This window comes from Rhinopithecus roxellana, chromosome 17, assembly GCF_007565055.1.
Source record: "Rhinopithecus roxellana isolate Shanxi Qingling chromosome 17, ASM756505v1, whole genome shotgun sequence".
Lineage (NCBI taxonomy): Eukaryota > Metazoa > Chordata > Mammalia > Primates > Cercopithecidae > Rhinopithecus > Rhinopithecus roxellana.
In genome coordinates this window covers 109,651,815-109,672,567 of record NC_044565.1, presented here as the reverse complement: position 1 = coordinate 109,672,567, position 20,753 = coordinate 109,651,815, and the positions used below count along the sequence as shown (strand labels likewise).

Sequence of the window (20,753 nt, the reverse complement as noted above, 5' to 3'; positions counted from 1 at the left end):
TCAGCCTCCTGAATAGCTGGAATGACAGGCACATGCCACCACGCCTGGCTAATTTTAAAATTTTTAGTAGAGACAGGGTTTCAGCATGTTGGCCAGGCTGGTCTTGAACTCCTGACCTCAAGTGATCTGCCCACCTTGGCCTCCCGAAGTGCTGGGATTACAGGTATGAGCCACCATACCAGGCTCTTTCTGTTCAGCTTGTTAGCATTCCCTTTTGCTTGTTGCCATCAGGGAGCTATCAATCCGCTCTTGATTTCTCCCCTCCCCAGATCCAGTGTATTTGGTGGCACCCTTACAATTCAGTATCTTCCCTCATTCTATTCTAGTCAATCCCTTTATGGAGTGTTATGGAGCTTTTTCCTTTTTTTTAAGACAGTCTCGCTCTGTCACCAGGCTGGAGTGCAATGGCATGATCTTGGCTGACTGCAACCTCTTGCCTCCCAGGTTCAAGCGATTCTCCTGCCTCAGCCTCTGGAGTAGCTGGGACTATAGGCATGCACCACCATGCCCGGCTAATTTTTTATATTTTTAGTAGAGATGGGATTTCACCAAGTTAGCCAGGATGGTCTCAATCTCTTGACCTTGTGATCCACCCACCTTGGCCTCCCAAAGTGTTGGGATTACAGGTGTGAGCCACTGCGCCCAGCCCGGAGCTGTTTTTATGACTTGCCATTTCCACTGGACAGAACCTCTGTTCTGCTGCTCCAGAGCTAGGGATGGGGACAATGGCCTGCTCTTCTAGGAGTTAAACCCACAGTCTACAAAGGGGAAAGGGGGTGATATAACTCCTGGTCTCCTCCAAGTGCATTTCCTTGCATGGAACCTTCACCCTACATATGAGTAAAGAGCCTTCATCCTCTGAATAAGCTGGGGCAAAAGCAACTGAGGCCCAGGATTCTCAGTCTGCTATTCCTGGGTTAGAGTTTCTGTTCCGTAAGTGGGGACTAGGTGGAGGAAGGAGCGCCAAACCTCTTGGCTACTCTTGCTTGCAAAAGGGCTTCTGCAACACAGAGCTTGAGGGAATGAGGCATGCTAGTAATCTACTCTTCCAGAGGAGAAACTGTAGTCTGGGATTGGGAACTGGAGAGAGGGAATGGGGTCATGGCTCAAATGCCACAGACTCCCTATTCCAAGATTAGAAGACTTTCTTGAGGCCGGGCGCGGTGGCTCAAGCCTGTAATCCCAGCACTTTGGGAGGCCGAGACGGGCGGATCACGAGGTCAGGAGATCGAGACCATCCTGGCTAACACGGTGAAACCCCGTCTCTACTAAAAATACAAAAACTAGCTGGGCGAGGTGGCGGGCGCCTGTAGTCCCAGCTACTCGGGAGGCTGAGGCAGGAGAATGGCGTAAACCCGGGAGGCGGAGCTTGCAGTGAGCTGAGATCTGGCCACTGCACTCCAGTCCGGGTGACAGAGCGAGACTCCGCCTCAAAAAAAAAAAAAAAAAAAAAAAAAAGAAGACTTTCTTGAAAAAATGTTTTTGTTGGATGTATGCTTTTATGACAATTTCCACATAAACTTAAACTTCCAGTTACAGTTGTTTTATTGAGCAGAGACAGTGAAGTTCCTTATGCTGTTACTTCAGAAGTGTTTCCTGATTTCTTTTTAATGAATGTCTTAAAATATAAGCAATCAGGACCCTTTAAATAAGGCAGTGTGTTCACAAATCAAAATAGCTTTCTGCTGGCATCAGTTGATTCAACATCAACATGCAGTGTCCAGAATTAATAAGCAGTTCTTTAATGGTTAAATATATTCCAGAAGAGTGTTTATAATTCATTTACAAATGCAGTACTGCGCCAGTAAATGGTTACTTGATCTCTTGTATAAATAATGCCAATTAAGAATTAGTCCTGGAATAGTTTTTGAATTTCTAGCTCTGTAGATCAAAAACACAATTGTAAATGGTATAAAGACGTAAGAATCATATTGTGATAAAGTCAATCTCAAAAATAGAGAATCCAGACCCTTCCCAGATCATTTAAGAACTGAGAAGTTTTCCTCAACGTAAACATGATGGCCCCACAGAAAATAGTAAAGACGCCTTTCGATGTGATACAACTATATCAAACTTGAGAATATGAGTATTTAGATGACCAATGTACAGACATTAATAGGATTTAAAAAACACATTTAAATCTGAAGCAGAAAAAAGGACAATTTACAAAGAATTACGGAGCTCTAATCATCATCAGAGTCTGAATCATATTTCTTTCCTCGGATAGTTTTCTTTTCCAGCTTTGTGAAGTTTGTTCCAAATTTCTTTTGGTTCTGAAATGGTGGCTCCATTAAATTTCCACTAAAAATAAAAATTAAAAAAGCATTTTATTCTTTATGATTTAGTACTAGTATACTAAACGGCACAAAAATCTATCTTTGCTCCCTTCCTGTAACATAGAATAAAATTTCTTTAAAATGCTGGTGGGTGTCAAGGAAGAGGTATAATGCTTATATTGATGCTTAATAGCCTTAAACCTTATTTTGTACTACTAAGTGTTTTAGATCCATTTTATTTTCCTTTCTTTTTGAGACAGGGTCTCACTCTGTGGCCCAGGCTGAAGTGCAGTGGTGTGATCACAGCTCACTGCAACCTCCACTTCCTGGGCTCAAGTGATCCTCCCACCTCCGCCTCCTGAGTAGCTGGGACTACAGGTATGTGCCACCATGCTCAGCTAATTTTTAAATTTTTTGTAGTGATAACATCTCACTATATTGCCTAGGCTGGTCTTGAACTCTTAGGCTCAAGTGATCCTTCTGCTTTGGCATCCCAAAGTGCTGGGATTACAGGTATTAGCCACTGCACGAGACCTATTTTCCTTTTTATCATTAATTACGGATTAACATTTGGTTAACACAGTGCTTAGTTGTCATCAGAAATGAGAGAAACCATCACACACCTCCTGATATGATGCATCACTTCCATAACATACCGGTCAACAATTGATAATCTGAATCAAATCTTGAGGAAAGATAAGACAAACCCAAACTGGGAGATGTTCTCCAAAATAAACACTTTGGACTCTTCAAAAACATCAGTCTTAAGAACCAAAGAGTAACAACGGGAACTAGAGACATAATAACTAAATGTGCTGCGTTTTTGGTATGAAGGACAATATTGGGAAAATGATAAAATCTGAAATACGAGCTGTAAATTACACAATAATTCCTGTTTTAATAATTGTACTGTCGCTATGTAAGAAAATGTCCTCGTTCTTAGAAAATACACATGGAAGCCTTTAGGAGTAAAGGGACACTGTATTCACAGCTTCCACTCAAATGGTTCCCAAAATACTTCATGGTATCTATAAAGACAACGATAAAACAAATATAACATGCTTAACATTGGGTAATATGGGCAAAGGGTCAATGAGGATTCTTTGTATTAGTTTGCAGGGGGTGGTTTCTGCTAGTTTTTTGTGGAGACGAGGTCTCATCTCACCATGCTACCCAAGTTGGTCTCAAACTCCTGGCCTCAAGCGATTCTCCCATCTCAGCCTCTCAACGTTTGTAATCTGGGATTACAGAAGTGCCCCACCTGGCTGCAATTTCTTTAAGGTTTAAAATTACTTCAGAATATATAACTAATAAATATTAATATTTTATGTTAATATTAAGAAAAACGAAACCAATTTCTACAACATAGGAATGATTTTGGCATGTGTAGGAGCATCAGAGAAAAGACGGGAGGGAAATGGGGGAGAGAGAAAAATGGGAGAGAAACTGTTACTTCCTGAAAGGCATCGTGACTCTGGAATGGTAATTGCACAATTTTACCTGCTACTTTTGCAAATCAAGAAAATGGCAAAAAAGACAAGATGATGTGCTCTGATTTGTGGAATTGGATATTTGTCTGAAGAAGTGGACAAAGAAATGGAAGTTGGATTTTAGATTGTTTTCAAACTAAAACTGTTCTTCATAGCCAGTAATGTAAGCTAGGCATAGAAACCTTTTTGTATTCATCAGCCTCTATAAGTAAAACAGAAATATCTATGTTAAAAATCTATTATTTTAAAATATAACTTTCTTTGCAACAGTCTGCTTTTAATTTTTATTTTATCAAAGAGAATCACTTAAGTCAGTATCCATTTGAGTAATCTGGCTTAAATTAGGGAACAGTCAACTCTGGATTGCCATTTTAAGTTTCCAGATTAATACAAAATTAGTGTCAATAGCGTATGTTAAGCTGAAAACTTTTACAGTCAGGAGTACTGTGAGACTCAATGTTACCTATAAAATCAGTTCTATCTGTAAATTTGATTTTGCTGTAAAATCACACTAACAATACACACTTCAAGAAATATGGTTTTCCTTTGAGAAACTTTGTACACCTCAGCCAAAACGCCCTAATTTCATATATGTTACAATTACAAAAATCTTCTGTAAAAATATCAACTATATATGAATTAAAATCAATCTCTTCTTTTGTTAAAAGTTACCTGTAATTAAGAATGTCAGAACAACCGAGTCTCCATTCTAAACTTTCTGTGGTGAAGTCATCTGTATTTCCTAGGTCAGTAAACCCAACAACATAATCCTGTGTTTTCCCGTCTTTTACCAGTGCTAGTGTGGGAATGACTTTGATACGTAGTCTCTCACAAAGGAAAGGTGCTTTTTCCACATTCAGTTTCAAAAATTTGGTCTCGAGGTGTTTCTTGGACAATATGGCCAGATGTCTGTCTAGTATTTTACATCTGTAAGTAACCACACATAGAAAATTATAAGCTAAAACCACAGATCACTTTTATCAAAATAAATGTTATTAAGGGAAATCTAATTATATAGTTTTTCTATTGTTTGACTCTCATAACATGGCAGCCAACTTGCACTTGTGTCAGATGACCTCACTTCCAGATCAGAGGTTAGTTGCCTCTGATGGGAAAACAGCCTATGAGATTCCAGAAAGTCAGATTTGAATTAATGATATTCTCTTTTAAAATATTAAACATATGCTTTAAGTCATAAAGGAAGTTGTCCTATCTCTCATACAAGAAACTTGAAGAGGAACAAATTGAAACTTGACAGAACTCAGAAGAGACTTACAAGAGTCAGAAATGCATACATGGTGCCATATTTGGAAGTCATGAAGAAAAACTGAATGGCATCGCCAAGGAAAAACTTTTTACTCTTAAATACGCAACTCTGTCAGTAAGAAGCACATTAAGACTAAGGGTTACTAATAATATTTAAATAAATGTGGCCATTATGCTTCTAGGGAATTAAAAAATACCAGCAGTAACCTTTTTTTTTTTTTTGAGGTGGAGTCTTGCTGTGTTGCCCAGGCTGGAGTGCACTGGCACGATCTCGGCTCACTGCAAGCTCTGCCTCCTGGGTTCACACCGTTCTCCTGCCTCAGCTTCCCGAGTAACTGGGATTACAGGCGCCCGCCACCACGCTCAACTAATTTTTTTGTATTTTTAGTAGAGATGGGGTTTCACCATGTTAGCCAGGATGGTCTTGATCTCCTGACCTCGTGATCCGCCTGCCTGGTCTCCCAAAGTGCTAGGATTACAGGTGTGAGCAACCACGCCTGGAAGCCATCTTCCAATGAAGAGGGAAACAAAAGTGAGATTTTCTTGGCTGGGCGCAGTGGCTCACGTCTGTAATCCAGACTGGAGTGCAGTGGCGTGATCTTGGCTCACTGTAACCTCTGCCTCCTGGGTTCAATCGATTCTCCTGCCTCAGCCTCCCAAATAGCTGGGATTACAAGCACCCAGCACCATGCCTGGCTAATTTTTGTATTTTTAGTAGAGATGTGGTTTCACCATGTTGGCTAGGCTGGTCTTGAACTCCTGATCTCAAGCAATCCACCTGCCTCAGCCTCCCGAAGTGCTGAGATTACAGGCATGAGCCACCACACCCGGCCTGCAATTAGCCTTTAAAATATCCAGATGAATCAAAATTCTTTGGCAGTGGAGTTGGGAAACATACAGCTGTTCTTATGCTCAAATAAAGCTTGAGAACTACCTCTTTAGATGACTATCACACAAAATACTTCATGGTTCTTTTTACCAGTAAGCTTTTTATGCACTTGATGTAATTTTTCCTGAACTAGGTTTGGGTCTAACATAAATTACGTGTAACCTTGGTGCCTCATCACTTTTTCTCCCTGGATATATCTTGTCATATGTCCCTCATGTAGTTCAGTAATGAGATTTTAGTGAAAAATTGTAAGAGAGAACAAATTAATAAATGGTTTTTAAATAAAGCTCAAAACAAATGATAAATGAACCTTCATATGATAAATATGTTCCTGAAAATTTGTAAATAAATCAACTCCATACTTTAACTGCAGTAAGGAACGTATTTTTTTTTTTTTTTTTTGAGATGGAGTCTTGCTCTGTCACCCAGGCTGGAGTGCAGTGGCACGACCTCTGCTCACTGCAACCTCCACCTCCTGGGTTCAAGTAATTCTCTCGTCTCAACCTCCTGAGAAGCTGGGATTACAGGCGCCCACACCATGCCTGGCTAATTTTTGTATTTTAATAGAGTTTCACCATATTGGTCAGGCTGGTCTCGAACTCCTGACCTCAGGTGATCCATCGGCCTCAGCCTCCCAAAGGTGCTGGAATTTCAGGTGTGAGCCACCACACCTGGCCACGAACCTATTTTAAATAAGTCTATGATTATACCATTTGTCAATCAATTTCCTTTTTTTTGTTTTGAGACAGAGTCTTGCTTTGTTGCCAGGCTGGAGTGCAGTGGTGTGATCTCGGCTCAATGCAACCTCTGCTTCCCAGGTTCAAGCAATTCCCCTGCCTCAGCCTCCTGTGCAACTGGGACTATGGGCACGTGCCACCAGGCCCAGCTCATTTTTTGTACGTTAGTAGAGATGGGTTTTCATCATGTTGGCCAGGATGACCTCGATCTCCTGACCTCGTGATCCACCTGCCTCAGCTTCTCAAAGTACTAGGATTACAGGCATGAGCCACGGCGCCCAACCCGTCAATCAATTTATAAAAATCCAAAACAACAGTCATGGTATAAATAGCTATAGGCCTTTATGTACATTTAAAAATAACTAAAAGAGTATAATTAGATTGTTTATAACACAAAGGATAAAAGCTTGAGGTGATGGATACTCCATTTACCCTGATGTGATTATTAAACATTTCATGCCTGTGTTAAAATATCTCATGTACCCCATATTTACCTACTACTACCCACAAAAATTTAAAAAATAGCAAGAGGCTTAAAACATGGGTTCAGCCGGGCGTGGTGGCTCATGCCTGTAATCCCAGCACTTTGGGAGGTCAAGGTCAGTGGATCACCTGAGGTCAGGAGTTCGAGACCAGCCTCACCAATATGGTAAAACCCCGTCTCTACTAAAATTACAAAAATTAGCCAGGTCTGGTAGTGTGCCCCTGTAGTCTCAGTTACTCAGGAGGCGGAGGCAGGAGAATCGCTTGAACCCGGGAGGCAGAGGTTACAGTGAGCCAACATCATTGTCAGTGCACCCCAGCCTGGGCGACAGAGAGACTCTGTCTCAAAAACAAAACAAAACAAAACAAAAAATCCAAAAAAACATGGGTTCAAATCTTTTTTTTTTTTTTTTTATTATTTAGTATCTGAGTGATACTAGGTGAGTCACTTAATTTCTCCAAATCTTGGTTTCCACACATGAAATACAGGAATAATAAGAAGTGCCTCTGAAGATTATTGTGAATGTTCTAGGGATAATATACATGAAAGCATCCCACCTACTATGCGCTAGAAACTTTGCTAATATATAAAGTTAACTGGATGATTTTGATTTTTCAGTTCTGTTTGAAGGTGAGTACTCCTGGTGATGCAGTGTTTATACACCAATCAAACGTATTTATTGACTACTATGTGTCGGGCAGTTGCCTTAGGGCTATGATCCCACAGCACAGTGGGCCACAATACAGGCAAATGCTCTGCCTCTACAAAAACAACGATCTAGTTGGGGAAGACATACAAAACACAAGTGAGGCTGGGTGCCGTGGCTCATGCCTGTAATCCCCCAACACTTTGGGAGGCCAAGGTGGATGGATCACCTGAGGTCAGGAGTTTGAAACCAGCCTGGCCAACCTGGCGAAACCCCTTCTCTACTAAAAATACAAAAATTAGCCGGGTATGGTGGCGGGTTCCTGTAGCCCTGGCTACTCGGGAGGCTGAGGCAGGAGAATCACTTGAACCTGGGAGGTGGAGGTTGCAGTGAGCCAAGATCCTGCCATTGCACTCTAGCCTGGGTGACAGTGTAAGACTCTCTCTCAAAAACAAAAAAACAAGTGGACAAATAATATTTTACATACTAGTATATTTATATATCACTTCATCATATTTGTCAGAGGTTGGCAACTTTAGGAGTGTGTGCCAATGGGAGATGGCTGTGTACCACAAGGGCAGAGGTTTCTCTGATACCTTTCTACCTTCCTAATCCCTTCTCTCACTGTTCCTCACAAGGGATTTCACCATCTCAATATTTTCTTTCATTTTTATTCTCTTAGTCAATGAATACCAGGCAATCAATTCTTGAAAGGTGTTAACAATGAAGCTGTTGGGTTGTGAGATGAAGACAAAGGGGCAGGCAGGACACAGAAATGAGAAAGACAGCAGGGCCAAAACCACAGTGAGTGCCAGAGACTCTAGAGCACAGTGCTTGTCTGTCCCGGGTAGGCAGGTGCCAGTCAGCAGATGACTGCCATTATAGTTCCAACTATGCTATTAGTAAGTTTTCTGATTTTTTTAAAGAAAAATTCCGAACGTGGATATTTTCTAAAGGGGTTATCTCTCAATTTTTAAGTGTTGGCAACTAATCAAATCTGTGCACAAAACCCCACAAAGGCTTGGGTCCTTTGGTTTAAGATAATACTTTTTTTGGGGAGGTATTAACATTTTATAAGAGATCGGCCTCCTTAGAGAGATTCGGAGACGTAGGGTGGTCTAAGAAAAATCACTTCTCCTTCCAGCCAAGACTGGTATATCACAATACTAGAGGGAAATAATTACTGTCATGCTGATAAGAATTTTAAGTGGGCTGAGTGCAGTGGCTCAAGCTTGTAATCCCATCACTTAGGGAGGCCAAGGCGGGTGGATTCCGAGGTCAGGAGATTAAGACCATCCTAGCTAACACGTGAAACCCCATGTCTACTAAAAATACAAAAAATTAGCTGGGCGTGGTGGCAGGTGCCTGTAGTTCCAGCTATTTGGGAGGCTGAGGCAGGAGAATCGCTTGAACCCGGGAGGTGGAGATTGCAGTAAGCTGAGATCTCACCACTGCACTCCAGCCTGGGCGACAGAGCGAGACTCCGTCTCCAAAAAAAAAAAAAAAAAAAAAAAAGAATTTTAAGTGTACATTTCTAAGATGTCTTTAGAATTAGCTAGTGAAAACACAATTCAAAAACATAAGCTGTTTATATGGGAATACTGACTTTCAGTAATATTCATTTATACTTTTGCAAGAAACTGTTCTTTAAGTTACTCCTTAAAATAACGATTAACTTTTTTTTTCTCTTTTTTTTTTTGAGATGGAGTCTCACTCTATCGCCTAAGCTGGAGTGCAGTGTCACAATCTCCACTCACTGCAACCTCCGTCTCCTGGGTTCAAGCAATTCTCCCACCTCAGCCTCCCCAGTAGCTGGGACTACAGGTGCCTGCCACCACATCCGGCTAATTTTGTAGTTTTAGTAGAGACAGGGTTTCTCCATGTTGGCCAGGCTGATCTCGAACTCCTGACCTCAAGTGATCCGCCCCCACCCTCGGCCTCCCAAAATGCTGGGATTGCAGGCTTGAGTCATCGGACCCCCACCTGCTTAATACTAAATAACATATGAGAGAGTACAATGAAACAACTTAGGAAGTTTTTCCTTTTAGTTTTCTTCATTTCTCTAGTAAGCCAGTGTATCTTTATCCAAACAATTCACTGTGGTTTTTTTAGAAAAAGTCACAGATGGAAACAAAGTTACCTGAATGCGGAATCTCTGTAGAAATGGCAAACCACTTTTTTACTCTCCTTGACTTCTTGAAAAAAGTCTCTTTCACTAGGGATTTCTCTGTATTCCCCATGTCCTTTAGAAAGCCATTCCTAATTTGGAGAGAAGCAAAACATTACACATGTGAAATCTCTCTTTCAGCACCACTTGACATTTTAAGTATCCAAATCACCGTCATATTTTGTAATGAATTTAAAAACAAACCAAAAAAACACTTTTTTTTTTTTTAGTTCCTTCAAGTAGGGAATGAAGGAACATGACTCTCAACAGCTGTTGTTGCCTGTTCCCAATATCGTGGCTATATCACAATACTGGAGGGAAATAATTACTGTCATGCTGATAAGAATTTTAAGTGAGCCAGGCGCGGAAGCTCAAGCCTGTAATCCAGCACTTACGGAGGCCAAGACGGGCAGATCATGCCTTTTTTTTTTTTTGAGACAGTTTCACTCTGTCTCCAGGCTGGAGTGCCGTGGCGCGATCTCGGCTCACTGCAACCTCCACCTCCCGGGTTCAAGCAATTCTGCTTCTGCCTCCCAAGTAGCTGGGACTACAGGCAGGAGCTACCATGCCCACCTAATTTTTGTATTTTTAGTAGAGATGGAGTTTCACCATGTTGGCCAGGATGGTCTCGATTTCTCGACCTTGTGATCCGCCTGCCTCGGCTTCCCCAAGTGCTGGGGTTACAGGCGTGATCCACCATGTCCGGCCCAAAAGTTGTTTGTTTGTTTTTGAGAATGGGTCTCACTAAAGTTGCCCAGGATGAAGTGTGGCGGCGGCATGATCATAGCTCACTTGCAGCCTCAACCTCCTGGGCTCAAGAGATCCTACTACAACAGTCTCCCAAGGAGTTGCGACCACTGGCGCATGCCACACCATGCCTAATTTTTTTGTTGTTTGGTAGAGACAGTGCTTTACTATATTGCCAAGGCTGATCTCAAACTCCTAGGTTCAAGCAATCCTCCCACCTTGTCCTCCAAAAGTCCTGGGGTTACAGGCATGCGCCACTGTGCCTGGCTGAAGTCAATTTTATCTTGTAGAGAAATGAATTCCTTTTAGCAATTTACTTTTCTGTTTCTACTGTCAATACAAAATTAGTTTATGGACAGTGAATGTCTCTACAGCATGGCCTGGGTTCAAGACAATTACCTGTCTTTGTAGCTTAAAACATCTGTTTTCTCAGAACTTTCAAAATAAAAGTTTAGACTTAAGAGACTCAGAGTGTAAATATCACTTAACTTTATCCATGTACTCTTAAACTACTAAAACCAGAAGCATTTGATCCAAGTTACTATAAATAAGTTTTTTAAAAATAATGCTCATGAGGCCAGGTACAGTGGCTCACGCCTGTAATCCCAGCACTTTGGGAGGCCGAGGCAGCTGGATCATCTGAGGTCAGGAGTTAGAGACTAGCCTGGCCAACACGGTGAAACCCTGTCTCTACCAAAAAAAAAAAAAATACAAGAAATTACCTAGCCGTGGTGGTGGGCACCTGTAATTCTAGCTACTTGGGAGGCTGAGGCAGGAGAATTGCTTGAACCTGGGAGGCAGAGGTTGCAGTGAGCTGAGATCACACCACTGCCTGGGCGACAGAGCAAGACTCTGTGTCAAAAATAAACAAAAATAAAAATAATACTTAGGAGATAAACCCAATTCGTCTTGGGGAGAGAAGGAGGATACTGCAGCTCTGAGGCTCAAGAGCCCTATATGCTTCTGATAACCACCTTATAAATCTTTAAAAAGCATCTACACCGGCACTAATTGTTAGAAAGGTCTTCTCACACTGAACTGCAATACATCTATAACTCTGGCCTGCGGATTCCAGCTTGGGCAAAGATGAAAGTTTTAATCTCTTTCCCATGTGGGCCCTTCACACATCTCATATTGCCTAAGTTTTCCCTTCTCCACACTGAACACTTGCAGTTCCTTTTAACTGTTCTCATATGACAAGATTTCTAGAGTTTCTACTCTTCCAGGATATCATCTAAACACACTCTAATTCACCCACGTCTTCCTAAAATGTAACAGAGGTCTGAATCCAGCCTCCAGAAGGGGTCCAACCAAAGAGCCAGGAAGGCCATCTCCCTTTCTCCTCTGGACGTCAGTGAACGTGGCCCAGACTGTATTAGTAACTGTGGTGTCCAAATCACATCCACTTACATCGAGCAGACATCCCACAGGAGACCCTCATATTTTCTTATGTGAAATTTCTTTTTTTTTTTTTTTTTTTTTTTTTTTTGAGACGGAGTCTTGCTCTGCCGCCCAGGCTGGAGTGCAGTGGCCGGATCTCAGCTCACTGCAAGCTCCGCCTCCCGGGTTCACGCCATTCTCCTGTCTCAGCCTCCCGAGTAGCTGGGACTACAGGCGCCCGCCTCGTCGCCCGGCTAGTTTTTTGTATTTTTTAGTAGAGACGGGGTTTCACCGTGTTAGCCAGGATGGTCTCGATCTCCTGACCTCGTGATCCGCCCGTCTCGGCCTCCCAAAGTGCTGGGATTACAGGCTTGAGCCACCGCGCCCGGCCGTGAAATTTCTATACACAGTTTAACTCTCAAATACAATTCCTCAATGACATATGACATTTCACGACTGCTTTCACAACTTACTAATGATATGTGCCCTTAAAAAGTATTTGTTAGGCTGGACGCAGTGGTTCACACCTGTTATCTCAGCACCTTGGGAAGCTGAGGCAGGCAGATCACTTGAGGACAGGAGTTTGAGATCAGCCTGGGCAACATGGCGAAACCCTGTCTCCACAAAAAACATGAAAATTAGCCAGGTGTGTTGGCACACACCTGTAATCCCAGCTCCTCAGGGGCTGAGGCACAATAATCACTTGAACCCCGAAGGCAGAGGTTGTGGTGAGCCAAGATTGCACCACTGCACTCCAGCCTGGGTGACACAGCAAGACCCTGTCTCAAAAAAAAGTAAAAAAAAAAAGTATTTGTCTTTTAAAAAGCTGCTATTTCTAGGCTGGGCATAGTGGCTCACGCCTGTAATACTAGTACTTTGGGAAGCTGAGGTGGGCAGAACACCTGAGGTCAGGAGTTTAAGACCAGCCTGGCCAACATGGAGAAACCCCATCTCTACTAAAAATACAAAGATTAGCCAGGCTTGGTGGCAGACGCCTGTAATCCCAGCTACTCGGGAGGCTGAGGCAGAAGAATCTCTTGATCCCGGGAGGTAGAGGTTGCAGTGAGCCAAGACTGCCACTGCACTCCAGCCAGGGCGACAGAGCGATACTCCATCTCAAAAAAAAAAAAAAAAAAGCTATTTCTTTTTCATTATTTATTCTCAGGTATTTAACCAAGAGGTTGAAGACCTGAACCTGTCCTGGCTCCTTTGAGGGAGGATGTGGCCATTCCGAACCTCTACCAATGCTCAGGGCCTCTGCTGACACATTCACCACACCCCTGTGCTCTCAGCATAGCCCCTTTAGGACAGCGTGTGCTAAGGCATCTGCAGAACAGAATCAAGCAGGACGGGCGTACCTGAGGCATGGCAGCTAGGCAGCACCTGGCTCTCAGTGGCTGTCACCCAAGCCTCTGCTTAACTCCTATTTCTCATCTTATCCCTCTGTTCTGCTCCCTACCTAAGTGCGCCAGCTCCAGTTAATAGTAGGAGGGTGCTTGGCTGACAGGAGAATATAGATTCGCCTAGGCCTATTAAGTGCTGATCTCCCCAATACCCTCATGGATCAGAAAATCAAAATTACTGTATCATCTAATTACTGTATCATCTCTTATAAAAATAATATCTACACAAATCACTAGGTTTCTTGCCTATTTCCAGAAAACATTTTAATAAAAAAGATCTATTAAAATGCAATGAAAGTTCTAAAATAAGACCTGAATTACTCGATGACAAATTCATTTTAAATTGATTTATACATTCATAAAAAAAGGCCTATAGCCGGTTTGCCTTAGTTGGTTTTAATTATAAATATTCAGACCACTGTTTTGAACTGCCAAAAAGTTCCTTTAAGACATGATTTAACGTATATTCATCACGGCGAATCAGGTGAATTCCTAGTTACAAATAATTATTTGTAGTCGCACATTAGCAATTAGTACTTAAATGTGACCATGAAATATGAGTTTGTGGTAGAACCTAAACATATATTACCTTAAATTCCAATACTCCGTCCTCTGCATACTAATTATCAGCCCTATACTATGAAAAGGAGCCAACTGGGCCTGGTGTGGGGTGGCTCATGCCTGTAATCCCAGCACTTTGGGAGGCCGAGGCAGGTGGATCACTTGAGGTCAAAGTTCGAGACCAGCCTGACCAACGTAGTGAAACCCTGTCTCCACTAAAATACAAAAATTAGCTGGGCATGGTGGTGGGCACCTGTAATCTCAGCTACTTGGGAGGTCAAGGCAGGATGGGCAATAGAGTGAGACTCCCTCTCAAAAAAAAAAAAAAAAAAGAAAAAAGAAAAAGAAAAGCAGCCTATTTTCTTTCTAAAATAGGGTACATGTAAAAGCCATATAACATACTCTACTTTAGAAAACTCAAAATATAAAAAGTTGGACTCATTCATAAAAGATTTCCTTTTGTAGTAACTCTTCTAAACATATCAACTCTTCTAAACATGAGGGTGTAAACATATAAAGTGATGCTACAGCAGTACAAACAAAACTCCTTCTTTTTTTTTGTGGGGGAACTGGGTCTCGCTTTATTGTCCAGGCTGGAGTGCAGTAGCATAATCTCTTTTTTTTTTTTGAGACGGAGTCTCGCTCTGTCGCCCAGGCTGGAGTGCAGTGGCCGGATCTCAGCTCACTGCAAGCTCCGCCTCCCGGGTTCCCGCCATTCTCCTGCCTCAGCCTCCGGAGTAGCTGGGACTACAGGCGCCGCCACCTCGTCCGGCTAGTTTTTTGTATTTTTTTAGTAGAGACGGGGTTTCACCGTGTTAGCCAGGATGGTCTCGATCTCCTGACCTCGTGATCCACCCGTCTCGGCCTCCCAAAGTGCTGGGATTACAGGCTTGAGCCACCGCGCCCGGCCTAGTAGCATAATCTCAACTCACTGCAACCTCCACCTCCGAGTTCTAGAGATTCTCTTGCCTCAGCCTCCTGAGTAGCTGGGACTACAAGCACATGCCACCACACCTGGCTAATTTTTGTATTTTTAGTGGAGACAGGGTTTCACCATGTTGGCCAGGCTGGTCTTGAGCTCCCAACCTCAGGTTGCCTGCCCGCCTTGGCCTCCCAAAGTGTTGGGATTACGGATGTGAGCCACCATGCCCGGTCAAAACTCCCTATTTCTTCAGAAAAGTTAAGCCTCATGTTTAAGTCACAGGCAACTGAAAAGGAACCAGAGTTGGTGATAATGTATTTCCATGTAACCCAATGGAAAAATGTTTTAATTAAAATTCAATTTACAGAATTTTGGCTGGGTGCGGTAGCTCACGCTTGTAATTACATCACTTTGAGAGGCTAAGGTTGGCGGATTACTTGAGGTCAGAAATTCAAGGGCAGTCTGGCCAATATGGTGAAACCCCATCTCTACTAAAAATACAAAAATTAGCCGGGCATGTGATGTGTGCCTGTAGTCCCAGCTACTCGGGTGGCTGAGGCAGAAGAATCGCTTGAACCCAGGAAGGCGAAGTTGCAGTGAGTCGAGATGACATCACTGCACTCCAGCCAGGGTGTCACAGCGAGACTCCAGCTCAAAAACAAGAGAAAAAATTTACAGAATTTAATCCGTTGGTTTCAATCAGAGTTTACAACTCTATGTTTATTCTACACAAACATTCTAAGAGGCAACGAGGATAGAGTTGTGGCCACCTTTCTTTGTTACAAAGCATGCATTCTTCTGAATATGCCACGTAATTAAATATTTCATTGGAAATGCCTGAAATAATTTTTTCAACATAAATTGACTTAATAGCTCTTATCTCACCTGTCTTACCTTGTTTGCTTTGAAAACAGCTAAATTTTGGTAGGCTTTAATATTACCTGAAATGGAAACCAATGACTCCCTAGCCTTCCATTCAACCAAACAAATCCAAGCTCAGAAAAATGATCTTGGGCAGATCTTTCTTTTACTCAACTGTGGATTCATATAGAGACTGGGCTAATTTTGAATGTGTCTTTAAAACATACTTTTTCTGGGCAAAATTTTAACAATAATAGGTATTCTAAATTCCAAAAACCCTAAAAACAAAGAACAAAATGTTACTACTACAGCACATGTATATGTAAGTTGTTAGGCGCATACTGTTATAGCAATTTCAGAAAGCAGGGCAGAGAGGTTACTTGTTTCTGCTGTTGAGCTTTCCTTAGTGCCTCAAGTCTTTTTTCTTTAAGGCGTTCCAATTCATCCTCATCCATCTGATCCAGTTTTTGAATTTCAGAATCCAAATGTTCTTCCACTAGTTTAGTAGTCTGAAGCAGCTGATTCTCCAGGACTTTGGAAAACATGTCAACAGACGCATCAGCTTCCATTCTTCCGAATGGTGCAGAGTTCAGCCTGGGTGCTGGGGAGAAGATTTACAAACTATATTTAAAAAAAAGGCAAACAATAAGCAAGCTTTTCTCTACCATTTTCAAAGATTCTGGCACGTGTATGTCTACTCTATGGAGTATTCTAACGACATCCAACCACCTGATGTTGGGCTTCAGAATTTTTATGTGTTTTTAAATTTCATTTCCAATAGGTTCTAGTCACACCACTCAAACACTACTTATAGCAAATTTAGGGTGCTTCTGATTTAGCATATGTTCTACTACACTAAAGCCAAGGCAAGTCTTTAAGACCATCACCAAACCACAGATAAATGGGTTGTGAAGTTATACCTAGTGATATATACTGATAATCAGTGTTCTTTACCAATGGGAAAGAGAAGTCACAATAGAAAGGTATACCTACTGAGGTTTTACATATATATATATATATATATATATATATATAAAACCTTAAACACAGAGTAGAGTTGAGCAAAACACGTATTTTTTCATGGCTGCTGCCCAAATGAGTTTCATTTAACTCCTAAGACGTCTCATTACCACTTATGTAAAGAACTGTGCCTGGTGTTCCCTAAGCATTAATGCCCATTCCTGTTCTCCCATTACCTAACAAAAAGAATCTATGAAGCCACACAAATTAATACTGGTTTCCATATACTGACAGTGTTCTTAACTTTGATGGAAAACACTCCAAATACTTTTTAAAACTTTGGTTTTTTTTTTGGCCGGGCGCGGTGGCTCAAGCCTGTAATCCCAGCACTTTGGGAGGCCGAGACGGGCGGATCACGAGGTCAGGAGATCGAGACCACCCTGGCTAACACGGTGAAACCCCGTCTCCTACTAAAGAATACAAAAAAAAAAAAACTAGCCGGGCGACGAGGCGGGCGCCTGTAGTCCCAGCTACTTGGGAGGCTGAGGCAGGAGAATGGCGTGAACCTGGGAGGCGGAGCTTGCAGTGAGCTGAGATCCGGCCACCGCACTCCAGCCCGGGCGACAGAGCGAGACTCCGTCTCAAAAAAAAAAAAAAAAAAAACTTTGTTTTTTTTTTTTTTTTTCCCATCATCACTCCTCTGTACAAAATAAGAGTTTCAAAATAGAACTCACTCAGATTAGAAACGAAGACCTATCTCAATTAGAGTCATGCATCACTTAACAATGGGAATACATTCTAGGCTGGGTGCTATGGCTCACGTCCATAATCCTAGCACTTTGGGAGGCCAAAGTGGGCAGATGACTTGAGTTCAGGAGTTTGAGACCAGCCTGGGAAACATGATGAAACCCTGTCTCTACTGCAAATAGAAAAATTAGCCAGGCCTGGTGGTGTGTGCCGGTAGTCCCAGCTACTAGGGAGGCTGAGGTGGGAGGAGGATAGCTTGAACCTAGGAGGCGGAGGTTGCAGTGGGCTAAGGTTGCACCACTTGCACTCCACCCTGGGCGACAGCCAGACCCTGTCTCAAAAAACAAAACCCAAAAACCCACAAAAAATGGGAATACATTCTGAGAAATGTGTCATTAGGTGATTTTGATATTGTTTCAAACATTATAGACTATATTTACACAAACCCAGATGGTACAGCCTGCTACACACCTAGGCTATACCATACAGTCTATTACTCCTAGTACAAATCTGTACAGCATGTTACTGTATTGAATACTGCAGGCAACTGTAACATAATGGCATTTACGTATCTAAACACAGAAAAGGTACAATAAATACAGTATTATAATCTCATAAAACTCAAATGTCCTTATGTGGCACATGACTATATATTTTTAAAACAACGGAGCATTTTGTACGAGAAATTTTATACCAACAATTAGAGGGCAATTTTATGTGTATCTCAGGATTATTACCGCAGAAATGATTTATAATTTGCCTATTAAAGCAGGAGGCTGTTGCCTGCCAATAAACTATGATACATTTGCAAATAATACCGAAGCACCCCAAACTTGATAATAAACTGTGAATTCATTCACTCAACTTCTGATACAGATCCTGACCCACACGGGCCCTCTATAAACGTTGAACTGAAGAGAAATATTCTTGCAAACTTCAGTTCTGATTCCTTTTTCTTTACAGGAAAAGCATTTGAAAAGCATACTTGATTTCATCTTTGTATCTCCACAGAACACAGCAGGTACTCAATACATACGTATTTAACCTTGAATAAACACGTGCCTAAATTCCGTTCAAGTTACTACACTGCTAAGTTTCAAAAGTATTTGAGTTTAAAAAAACAAATTGTAGGCCGGGCGCGGTGGCTCAAGCCTGTAATCCCAGCACTTTGGGAGGCCGAGACGGGCGGATCACGAGGTCAGGAGATCGAGACCATCCTGGCTAACACGGTGAAACCCCGTCTCTACTAAAAATACAAAAACTAGCTGGGCGAGGTGGCGGGCGCCTGTAGTCCCAGCTACTCGGGAGGCTGAGGCAGGAGAATGGCGTAAACCCGGGAGGCGGAGCTTGCAGTGAGCTGAGATCTGGCCACTGCACTCCAGTCCGGGCGACAGAGCGAGACTCCGCCTCAAAAAAAAAAAAAAAAAAAAAAAAAAAAAAAAAATTGTAAACTCGTCGTGAGTGCTATAAAATTGGAAAGGTGCTGCATTTCAAATACAGCAAAGATTTCCACACTCCCTACCACCCAAGAAAAATGTCAGTAGTACTGTGACCCTCAGTGAGGAAGCTGGAAGGAGAAAATAAGATACTGAATTGCACGTTGGAAGCTGTGCTCCAGGGATAAGCACAGAGAATGCTTATCCCTGGAATTTTATAGGATGAGGCCAGAATTTAATTATGGGATAACTGGAAACAGATGCGATTAAGAAGCGCTATTCTGGGTGTAGGTGTTGGTGGTTAGAGCATTGAGAACGGGGTAGAGAGACGATGCAATGCCCCGTTAGCTTTTCATTCTTCAAACCACAGCCTCTGATTCTTCCTTTTTACAGCTCCGCAAGTGTTCCTTTTACGGGACACCGCGCGTCCTCAAATTCCCTAGTCATTTCCTGGACACCCTTACAGGTATCCACCAAAACAATCAAGGGGCCTGGTCCTTAATCGAACCCCAGGTACCTCCCCAATGGCATCCCGGCCACTCCCTGAGCCCGGGGAGACAGAAGAAGGCACGGTCCTGGCTGCCTCAACTTCGACGCCTCCTGGTGCGCACGCGCAAGAGCCTCCGCCAGGACCCCGACACCGGTGTTGGGGCGGCGCCCCTCCTCCGCTCCGGCTGTGGAGCAGCAGAATGTTCACCAGCACGCGGACGTGGTGGTCGGATTTTTCTCCCTACCCTCTGCCTCACCTGAGCTCTCGGTGACGTCTCAGAGGGGAGAGAGCAGCAGTTTCAAAAGACAGGTCCACTCCGGCTTTCGCCTTGCAGTAGCTGCCGGCGGCTGCAAAGCGGCCGTCACATCCGCCTCCCTATTGGCTGCGGACCTCGCGCGATATCACGTTGGACGCCAGAGGAAGGGGCGGGCGGGCGGCTGCCGAACAGTTCTGCGCGTGCGCCTCCCGCCCAGCAGCCAGTAACCTGAGGTGTCCGACCCTTGCTTTCCTCACAGTATACGGCCGAAATGGAAGGCCGCAAAGCATGGTGGGAGTTGCAGTTTCTTACTGCGCAGGCTGGCGTGGCCGGACTTTCTCAGGACCGTACTTCGGTACTCACGGTCCAGTGCGCGAGACTGGAAATGAGACAGCTGTGCTCTCTCTCAGCAGTGACGCTTGAACTGCGTTACCATTCTGTTAGTATTGAATAAACATTTTTCTTTTTTTTGTTTTGTGTTTTTTTTCTTTTAACATTTTTCTTTTTCTTAAAGTCGAGGCATAAACATATATAACACAATTAACTTTTGCATAGTTAAAACCCAAAATATCACCGGCCATATCCAGATATAGAACATTTTCCACCACCCCTGTAGGTTCCCTCTTGACTCTTCTAAACACAGGAATTTTTAGAACTCGCCCTGGCTTTGAGGGTAAAGATGAAGACCTACGTTAGGGAATTGATCGGGTGTGTCCTGTTCTATGTTTTATTCAGTGACTGTACATAATGCATAACGCACGGATGTTACTGAGAGGTCCCTATTTTGTCCTGGATTTATCTCTCTCGCAAACCGCAGAGGACTCATTATTAGTCGTGGTTCTTTACTGAACTTCGTGCGGCTGAGAATACAAAGATATAAAGGGAAGCCCAAAGCCTACTCCTGAACCGAAGCGTGCGTTCCCCGTTGGGAGAGGGCTGAGGTGGGGAATTGACGGCTTCATTGTCCACCTCCGGGTTCTAGAATCTGGAAACCGCGCGGGCGTCGGCTCGGGGCGGACGCTTGCGGACAGGGGG

At 43.0% G+C, this 20,753-nt stretch overlaps 1 protein-coding gene across 1 annotated transcript; it reads right to left on the bottom strand.

The window, feature by feature from the left end:
• Window positions 1-1,527: 1,527 nt before the first annotated feature.
• TXNDC9 (thioredoxin domain containing 9) lies at window positions 1,528-19,947 on the bottom strand. The gene is made up of 5 exons (XM_010386770.2): window positions 19,719-19,947; window positions 16,210-16,430; window positions 9,929-10,047; window positions 4,439-4,693; window positions 1,528-2,301 (listed from the first exon to the last, which is right to left on the bottom strand). Exons 2-5 carry the CDS (start codon window positions 16,396-16,398, stop codon window positions 2,184-2,186), a joined length of 681 nt encoding a protein of 226 aa, XP_010385072.1. The 5' UTR covers window positions 16,399-16,430; window positions 19,719-19,947; the 3' UTR covers window positions 1,528-2,183.
• Between the last annotated feature and the right edge of the window lie 806 nt (window positions 19,948-20,753).

Excerpts from the sequence above, each read along its gene's own strand:
- TXNDC9 (XM_010386770.2), bottom strand. The coding sequence starts at position 16,398 with ATGGAAGCTGATGCGTCTGTTGACATGTTTTCCAAAGTCCTGGAGAAT. Across the intron at positions 10,048-16,209 it reads AAGCTCAACAGCAGAAACAA|GAATGGCTTTCTAAAGGACA; the intron begins GTAACCTCTCTG and ends TCTCCAAATTAG. Across the intron at positions 2,302-4,438 it reads TCTGACATTCTTAATTACAG|TGGAAATTTAATGGAGCCAC; the intron begins GTAACTTTTAAC and ends TTTTATTTTTAG.